Source organism: Danio rerio, chromosome 16 (assembly GCF_052040795.2).
Source record: "Danio rerio strain M-AB ecotype USA chromosome 16, GRCz13ab, whole genome shotgun sequence".
NCBI classification, from domain to species: domain Eukaryota; kingdom Metazoa; phylum Chordata; class Actinopteri; order Cypriniformes; family Danionidae; genus Danio; species Danio rerio.
The window spans coordinates 20,672,799-20,683,218 of NC_141036.1; the positions used below are offsets into that span (position 1 = coordinate 20,672,799).

At 36.7% G+C, this 10,420-nt stretch overlaps 1 protein-coding gene across 1 annotated transcript; it reads right to left on the bottom strand.

The window, feature by feature from the left end:
* Positions 1 to 225: 225 nt before the first annotated feature.
* Positions 226 to 6,684, bottom strand: LOC110438796 (uncharacterized). Its single transcript, XM_087286890.1, has 8 exons — positions 6,554 to 6,684; positions 6,382 to 6,456; positions 6,221 to 6,256; positions 6,074 to 6,127; positions 5,931 to 5,987; positions 5,737 to 5,829; positions 5,501 to 5,656; positions 226 to 5,415 (listed from the first exon to the last, which is right to left on the bottom strand). Exons 1-8 carry the CDS (start codon positions 6,570 to 6,572, stop codon positions 4,865 to 4,867), a joined length of 1,041 nt encoding a protein of 346 aa, XP_087143016.1. The 5' UTR covers positions 6,573 to 6,684; the 3' UTR covers positions 226 to 4,864.
* Positions 6,685 to 10,420: the final 3,736 nt, after the last annotated feature.

The following is a 10,420-nucleotide window of genomic DNA, read 5'->3' on the forward strand; positions in this document are numbered from 1 at the left end:
GGTTTTTAAACAACACCAAATAATTTGTGTTCAGACTTATAGTCCTACTGAACTAGCCTTGAATAAATAGGTTCTGCACTATTTTTATGCAGGACATATTTTTATGGTGTGAATATTGTGTGAAAACACGTGACACTTCTAAGTTATTACTACATTCATCCATTAAATCATCCAGAATCAGTAAATTGGTTTTTTCTGGGGGGAACAAATGATCATCATCGAAACTCTCAGGAATACCTTTAATGAATTTCACATCATACATTTTCAACAAATCATCATAAAGAGGCTGCCATGAATTGTACACAAAAATAACATTTTCGACATTTTTAGAAAACATTTTTTCACAATTTTGTAACAACATTTTTACAAAAAACGTCTTTCCTGAAAATGACGGTCCACTTATAATACAAGTAAAGGGGTGTTGAAATCTGAAATCAAAAACACCTGCATCTTGAACACCCCCATGACCAAAAACGTTGTCAAAACCCATAAGGTACTGTCGAGTAATCAGGGAGAAGTACTCTTTTGGTGTAGACTACCTTAAATTTTTTGACTAATGCCTTGTTGTGCAGTGTGAACTGGGTTTTATTTCTCACTATGGTGTCGGTGTGAGCCAGTACATGCCTGCTGTTATCACGCCCACTAACATAATCATCAACCAGCCCGATCAGTGTGTCTAACCTAATGGCTTGGGAGTTTACAGTATTTAGTGTTATGCCTTTAGCCTTCATACACACCTTACCCTTAGCGGTACTATAACCATATGACTTGGGACCGGAAGATGCAAAGATATTGATATAATCTCCACCATCCAACTCGTCAGTAAGTTCACCGAGATATGGTCCTAGCGGTGGGTCATATTCACCTTCTCTATATGTGTAAATGACACTGTCAGTGTCACAGTATAAGACCCGCTCTCCCAATTTTTCTAGAAGATCATAAAGTTCTAATCGCCCGTAGCATGTAGTAAAAGCTCCCAAGAATACGTTAGTGTCACGCGTCGACTTGCCTTTACCGTATGGTTGTGTGTACTGAACGAGTGCGATAGAGTCTGATAAAAAGGAAAAATAATTTATGTCATGCCCCTTTGCAAAAATGTACCGAGCAAACTGTTCAGGATCTGAAATTAGTTCTGAGCTAGGAAGCTGTGATTTCAAGCTGAAGCGTCCCCAAAGTGAATTAAGAATTTGCTTATTTATGGAACGTCGTGCGGCATTAAATGTTATATTATCGATATTGAGTTTAACCCCCTCTTTTTCAAAGTAATCTTTGACATAAGACTCTTTCTCCTCATCAGTCACTACATCCTCTGGAAATCCGGAACTCTCCTGTTTAAACTGTAAAAAAGTTTTAACATAATCACTAAATAGTGTATCAGAGCGTTGAGAAAAATGCCAAACTTCATACACCTCAGAGACAACATAGCCTCGCTCCACAGCTTTTGACAACTCTACGCTGACCCAACATCCTGTCAGGGCCCTTTCCTTATCAGCATGCTGGCAGGGGGTGTCCTGATTTTGTTCTTCAGCACATGATCTGCAGAGTGGAAACATCAGCCTACCCCCTGTTCTATAGGGCAAGACAGGGTGAAATAAACCACGGGGCGGTATGACCTCTGCTTTGATGAATCCAAAATAATTTTCAAGATTTTCAAAATCTTTGAAAATTATTTTTGGATGCCCTACCGGATAGCTTTTTGTACTTTGTACAAAAGGGTAAAGAGAGGTGATGTCTCTGTAAAACACCTTTTCATCGTCCGATGTTTTGTGGTACAGCTTAAATGCGTTTACCCTACCTCCGAATAATGCATCACGCGGTTTTAATCTTTCAGGGCGTTTGTATGTGGACATGAAATCCATCACTCCGACATCTGAATTTTTAGCCGCTTTTCAATCACACTCCCACATGAACTCTACCTGTAAGCCATACATCCGCTGCAAAATTTCACACCTGTCATTAACCTGTCTTCTGAGAACCTCATAAGACAATTTTGATAACGGGTTTATATCATATGGATTATAACAACGATCGCATCCATGATAAAAACAGCCTAAAAAATCAAATGCTTTTTTCACACGACCGTCGTCATAAAAACCATCGACATGATATTTACCAAATGACACCTCGCCGCCATTTAGCGCATGTTGAATTTCTATGGACCGCGATTTTGCAACATATTCTAGCCATTCAATTGAGGCATTTGAATATGTTTTGTTTTGATTTGTGTAGCCGTCATTACGAGTCAGTGCCAATGTATCTTTTGGCAGAAATTTGGACTTGTACACACCCATGCAGCAACCGGCAAGTGTTGTAAAAGTAAACGGGTCGAGATCTGTACACAAAATGAACTCATGACGGTACTTTATGCATGCCTTTCTCAACAGCACAACGTCATTTTTACCATACTTTGCCAGTTCTTTTTTAAAATCAAAGACTTTGCCTGAGACTGTACAGTACCATGCATCAAAGTCTGATCTCTCTTTGTCTGACATCGTCTCATACCCGTAAAAATGTTTTTCGGGGTATGGGCCTATGTAGCAGTCGTTTTCGGCACGATTGAACACATGTGGAAAATAGCCCTTCTCAATATTATCTAGCTGAAATGCCTCAGGGGTCTTGGATAGACGCATTGGCATGAAAAGGTATGAATCTAAAAACCTTTGCTTGTATGTACGGTCAAACATGAAGATCAGACGACAGCCGCGCATTGTGATTTTTGGTGGTATTCCCATCCTAACAAAATATTCCAAAAGTATGAAATTGTCAAAACCAGATGCATTGTGTGCAACCCATGTATAATTACGATACTTGGGTCGTCTAAATTTTTTAATGAGACGATCCACACAATCAACTCCCTCAGCCACAAATTCTTCCCCGTTAAATGTAATCGCACACACAAAATTGGCAACGTGTTTACCATTTTCAAATCGTGTCTCAAAATCATAGAAAATGTAACGATCGCTCGGCTCCATAGGTTTGTATGGCTGTATAAAGCATTCATGTTCTCCACCAGTAGCCAAACTTTCACCACAGTGGACGCAATATTCAGCTTCACAACGATGTGGCTTGGGTTTGGATCCACTGATGTAGTAACGCCTGTTACACATTTTACAATATTTTGTAACATCGCATTGTGCAAACTGTTGTCCTGGTGGAGGTTGTTTATGCATCTCAAAACAGTACCTTGATCTACAGAAGCGCAAGCAGTCATTACACTGTATTATTTGTTTTGTTTGGGTATGACAGTCTGGGTAGTTGCAAACGTCGCACACATATTCACATCTGTGATTTCGTCTACATGTATAGCCTACATGACAATACTCACAAACGTATGGTGTACCTATGAATGCTGTTAGGTTTTTAATCAAAAAGTAATGACCGTCATGCAGGTATAAATATGCCGTTTTGGAATGTGGCTTGTCTGTGGTAGTATACTTTTCCAACATCCCAGTGTTCGAACGATAAAAGGTTACAATTTTGATATTCAGCATCTGTTCAAATCTCGCTATGTCATCAAATGCTATTTTGTACTGAACTTTGTGGCCGGCAGTTGTTTGCATGTTTGCTGCTATTGCTTCAAGTTCTGAATGCGACTTCTGAGGGTTTAGAAAGTGTGCTAAGCAAATTGTAAAACACAGATTATTCGTGATATTTGTAGGGCAAAACAAATTCATTTTGTTCCTTCTAATCACTTCGTCATGTGCTAGATCTTGTATCTTCCGACGACCGCCGCCATTTTTACATGTCGCTATTGACACACACAAATCCAACGCCTGATCCGTCTGTACTTCAGAGTTGCTTTGCATTATTTTTTCAAGCTGGTTGATAAAGAGGTCTAAATCATAGTTGTTGCGAGGCGACAATAGTGTATTAACATCAGACGTCAGACTCTCCCCTCTCAATGTAATGTTTATTACACCGGAATCACCGGCTAATAATCTGGAGAATGAAACTATTTCAGACAACAATTCATGTAAAAATGTTGTATAGTCTGCTAAATCTGTGGATGATATCTCCCGCAGGTTTATGCGTCTATGTATTTCCAGACCGTTAAACCGCGCTCTAGGTATTACAGTGTACTTGTGCACACTACCGCCTTGTCTCATTAGTGTTTCAATTTCATCTTGACTTAGACCCATGTTTGCTGCGGTGGGGTTAAATGTTTGGTAAGGACGTGTATCAGACCCCTCACCTGTCTGACATGATAATACAATCTGATCCTGATCTGATTTTGAATTCTGTTCAGACACACTGCTCTGAGATGTATTTAAAAAGTGATCCATATCAAAATCAGTAGTAGACCATTCATCACATGCATCAATGTTCTGAGACATGTTTAAAAATTGATCTGGATCAAAACATAGTTCTCGTTGATTATCCTCAGATACATCACTGTTCTGAGGAGAACTCAAAAACACATTCAGATCAAAAGATGGTTCTGGCTGATTATCGGACATGGATTGAACTGAATTTAATAGTTCTATTAACGCATCAGTCGTAGATCTAGGTCTATCCATATCCTCAACCGTTTGAATTAAATGACGCAATGTTTCTGTAGTGTTTTGTTGGTTGTGGTGACCATCATTACTATCTCCTCTAAATCTCACTGTACGATATTGTTCATTACCATCTGAATCCAGACAACGTTTTGTGGCCATTTTAACACAAATTTATTTATGGTAGTTAAAAAAAAAAAATACCAATAGTTGTACAATAAGTAAATCAGTTACAAAAACTAATCATTCAAATCAATTACTAAAAATCTAAGTATATAGAAACCCTAAAATGAGCGTCTAAAACATAATACTACACATAAGACATATTGTAGAAAAAAGACATGCGATTTAAAAGAAAAAAAAACAACTTACCGAGATTGTTGTTTAAGTGTGTTGACCAGCAATGTCAATAATTGAACAGTCAATTTATTATCATTCATTAATATCTGTTGATCATTCATTATTTTCTGTTGATTGTACATTATTTTCTGATGATTAGCCATACATCGTCGAACTAAGGCCGCATGTTCCTTTGCATCAATTTTTAACTGCTTTAAATCCTTTGTAGCAGTTGCGATGAAAAGCTCGATGGTCCGTTTATCTCTCTGTTGCTGCGATGCAATATTGTTCAATCCATTTGATAGCTGTAAAAGAAGCTCCTTGTACTTCAGAATGTCATTTGTGGCAACTTTTGCATACGTGTTTGATTGATCCACAACTGGCGCCGGTTTTGTGTTTTGCTTGTTTTTGTAAGCCTCCTGGTTGGATGGTAGTGTATCAGAATCCGAATCTTGCACGGTGGTGGCAGCGTGAACCGGGATCTTGTTTGAGAACTCAGAAGCATTCCAAACATTCACCATATCGTCGTTCCATTTTTCAACATCGTCCTGACTCGAAACAACATTTGGGTCAGTCTGGCCTGTGTGTGTGAATAATGCAAATGAGTAAACATATCAACAAGATGTACATTTTTTTTTCTATATCATTAAATAGAGATAACATACCTTGTGATTTTCTTGGTCGTTTTGGTTCAGGTGTATTTGGTATAACGCTTATTTCGTCAGATGTAGCATCCACATGAACCTGTGCTGTAGTGGTGACTACTTTCTGCTTTACACCACCGACACGACGGTCTCTCGGCACAATATTCCTTTTACGTCCTAAAATAAATGGAGGGTATGATTATTAATATTATTTTGGTAATAATAAATATAACAATGACTGATCTAACAATACATACTGCTCGTTCCTGCGCGTGTACTTGTTGTGTGGACCTCTAGTAGACCGGTAGACCGTTTGTCGTCGACACGGCTGACGATTTCACTCATAGACGCTATAGTTAAAACAAACACAACACAAGATTTTTTTTTTTTTCATTATTATTTAACACATGTGGAAAAATAAACAAGAAAAAAAAAAGTTTTTAAAAATTACCTAGTGGTAATGTGTTTTCATGAATACTCGTCAGGGGTGACGACACATTTATACACGCTAGTAAAAAAAAAAAGACAAGATTTTTTAGTGGATGTAGAAAACATGAAAATAGACAAAAAAAAAAAGTTTTGCTAAAGAAATACCTGATGGTGCATCTTCATGAACTGTCCGAGGTGCAGACGACTCGTTAATACACTCTAGTAAAAAAGAGACAGACTAATTTAGCGTGTACGCCTATAGAAACATAAAACAGACAAAAAAATAAATAAAACGTGAAAAGCAAATTTTACCTTGTGAGCTACGATTTTCAGCAAGTTTTTTAAACTCTAATGGTGACAATAAAAGAAGAAAATTATGACATATCCCATCACACAACACCGTAATGTATAAATAAAAACATGTCATATATATATATATATATATATACATATAACAAACCAAAAAAACATACCGTCAGTATTCAGCGCTAAAATCTCAGCCCATATCGCCTGAAGTCCTGGTGTCTGCAGAGAGAGGGGCAGTTCGCCTTTTAAGCGATGTCTGATTTAATAATCATGTATAATATTAAAAAAACGATTGCTTTAAACAACAGTATTTTGAATATTTCTTATATATAAACTTACCATTAGAGGTTCCTGCCATTTTTATTTCCGGAACAGTTTATTTTTTTCCCCCAAAAAATTGAAAGCCGAAGTCTTTTCAACCACGTTGGTTTTCCGAAATACTGTGATTTTACTCTTAGGGACGAGGGCTTAGTGTCTTGTAAAATGATGTGTGAAAAAAGTGGGCGTGTGTTGATAGTCCACACCTCCAATGTAAAACACACATTGTACTGGTGTAAAAAAACAAAACAATTTTAATATACGAGTAAAAGTATATATTGCTCAAATAATGAAATAAATTAAGATATATTAAATAATACACATCTTTTCTTTTAGCCAGTATATATCGATTTTTAAAACATCTGATTGAAGATCTGCTTTTGTGTATGTGTAAGACAATTAAGCACACAATGAATATTATACATTATTTATTTCACGCATTTATACATACACATTTTTATTTTTTTTGTGAATATAAAATATTTGGATTTTTCTGCACTTTTCATTGTTTCCTTTTTAAAACATCCTTTTAAAAATAATTTTGTTGTTGTTGTTTTTTTACCACAACACATGGCTCCGATGTGAATTAAAGTACCACAGACTACGTCACAGCAGGAATAAACGAGATAAGGAGAGAAGCTTTTTTCTGGGGGTACAGATGTCTACATAGCCACCATTCCCAAACTGTAGGACGGCAGATAGCACGACGACCAGGGTAGTTAGATAAAACCAGAACTTTTTAAGATCAAACAAAGTTTTCAAAATAAGACCAAAATCAAAGGATCCTCAGTCAGCGGTATACGATCGATTGCCCGATTACACCCCAACAACCTGAAACCCCCCTACATACACTCACAGATTGGTAGGAGCTGGAATGCCAGAAGAGCTGCATAGGTTGTAAAAATGACAAACCATACACATTGCCACAAATCTAACTATACTGTAAATCTTTGCCAAAATCAGCCCGACACTTGGTTCAACTGTCAATTTGGGACAAACCGTCATAAATCCTACCACTAAGCAGGGACCCTAAGCCTGTGAACTGGGGAAAGCTGCCTGTCATTGGTCACCAGTCTTACATTCATGAAACACATTGGACAAACCATGCCATAAATTATTACCATACCGTCCAAAACATACTCATAAATTATTGACATAAGGCAATAAATCATCTTGACACTGTGTGTATTATAAGACTACTAACGTTCAATTCAGAATGTGATAAAAACAGATCCAGCCACTAAACTGCATCATTCTTTTTGTTTTAGACAACATTTCATGCACTGTTAAACATGTTAAAGCAAGTTGCAAGTGAAAATCTATGTCTCTGACTGAGTTTGCATTACTACTTATTTTGACCTCTGCTGGCTGAGAACAGCTCATTTTCAACGTTCAATTCAGAATGTGATAAAACCAGATCCAGCCACTAAAAAGCATTTTCTTTTTGTTTTAGGCAACATTTCATGCACTGTTAAACATGTTAAAGCAAGTTGCAAGTGAAAATCTATGTCTCTGACTGAGTTTGCATTACTGCTTATTTTGACCTCTGCTGGCTCTGAACAGCTCATTTTCAACGTTGAATTCAGAAAGTGATAAAACCAGATCCAGCCACTAAAATGCATCATTCTTTTTGTTTTAGACAATATTTCATGCACTGTTAAACATGTTAAAGCAAGTTGCAAGTGAAAATCTATGTCTCTGACTGAGTTTGCATTACTGTGATTTGACCTCTCTGCTGGCTGAGATAAGCTCATTTTCAACGTCCAATTCAGAAAGTGATAAAAACAGATCCAGCCATAAAATGCATCATTCTTTTTTGTTTTAGACAACAATTCATGCACTGTTAAACATGTTAAAGCAAGTTGCAAGTGAAAATCTTTGTCTCTGACTGAGTTTGCATTACTGTGATTTGACCTCTCTGCTGGCTGAGATAAGCTCATTTTCAACGTCCAAGTCAGAAAGTGATAAAAACAGATCCAGCCATAAAATACATCATTCTTTTTTGTTTTAGAAAACAATTCATGCACTGTTAAACATGTTAAAGCAAGTTGCAAGTGAAAATCTATGTCTATGACTGAGTTTGCATTACTGCTTATTTTGACCTCTGCTGGCTCTGAAAAGCTCATTTTCAACGTTCAATTCAGAATGTAATAAAACCAGATCCAGCTACTAAAAAGCATTTTCTTTTTGTTTTAGACAACATTTCATGCACTGTTAAATATGTTTAAGAAAGTTGCAAGTAAAAATCTATGTCTCTGACTGAGTTTGCATTACTGCTTATTTAAGACCTCTGCTGGCTCTGAAAAGCTCATTTTCAACGTTCAATTCAGAATGTGATAAAAACCAGATCCAGCCACTAAAAAGCATTTTCTTTTTGTTTTAGACAACATTTCATGCACTGTTAAACATGTTAAAGCAAGTTGCAAGTGAAAATCTATGTCTCTGACTGAGTTTGCATTACTGTGATTTTACCTCTCTGCTGGCTGAGATAAGCTCATTTTCAACGTTCAATTCAGAAAGTGATAAAAACAGATCCAGCCATAAAATGCATCATTCTTTTTTGTTTTAGACAACAATTCATGCACTGTTAAACATGTTAAAGCAAGTTGCAAGTGAAAATCTATGTCTCTGACTGAGTTTGCATTACTGTGATTTGACCTCTCTGCTGGCTGAGATAAGCTCATTTTCAACGTTCAATTCAGAATGTGATAAAACCAGATCCAGCCACTAAAAAGCATTTTCTTTTTGTTTTAGGCAACATTTCATGCACTGTTAAACATGTTAAAGCAAGTTGCAAGTGAAAATCTATGTCTCTGACTGAGTTTGCATTACTGCTTATTTTGACCTCTGCTGGCTCTGAACAGCTCATTTTCAACGTTGAATTCAGAAAGTGATAAAACCAGATCCAGCCACTAAAATGCATCATTCTTTTTGTTTTAGACAATATTTCATGCACTGTTAAACATGTTAAAGCAAGTTGCAAGTGAAAACCTATGTCTCTGACTGAGTTTGCATTACTGTGATTTGACCTCTCTGCTGGCTGAGCAAAGCTCATTTTCAACGTCCAATTCAGAAAGTGATAACAACAGATCCAGCCATAAAATGCATCATTCTTTTTTGTTTTAGACAACATTTCATGCACTGTTAAACATGTTAAAGCAAGTTGCAAGTGAAAATCTATGTTTCTGACTGAGTTTGCATTACTGTGATTTGACCTCTCTGCTGGCTGAGATAAGCTCATTTTCAACGTCCAATTCAGAAAGTGATAAAAACAGATCCAGCCATAAAATGCATCATTCTTTTTTGTTTTAGACAACAATTCATGCACTGTTAAACATGTTAAAGCAAGTTGCAAGTGAAAATCTATGTCTCTGACTGAGTTTGCATTACTGTGATTTGACCTCTCTGCTGGCTGAGATAAGCTCATTTTCAACGTCCAATTCAGAAAGTGATAAAAACAGATCCAGCCATAAAATGCATCATTCTTTTTTTGTTTAAGACAACAATTCATGCACTGTTAAACATGTTAAAGCAAGTTGCAAGTGAAAATCTATGTCTCTGACTGAGTTTGCATTACTGTGATTTGACTTCTCTGCTGGCTGAGATAAGCTCATTTTCAACGTCCAATTCAGAAAGTGATAAAAACAGATCCAGCCATAAAATGCATCATTCTTTTTTGTTTTAGACAACAATTCATGCACTGTTAAACATGTTAAAGCAAGTTGCAAGTGAAAATCTATGTCTCTGACTGAGTTTGCATTACTGTGATTTGACCTCTCTGCTGGCTGAGATAAGCTCATTTTCAACGTTCAATTCAGAAAGTGATAAAAACAGATCCAGCCATAAAATGCATCATTCTTTTTTGTTTTAGACAACATTTCATGCACT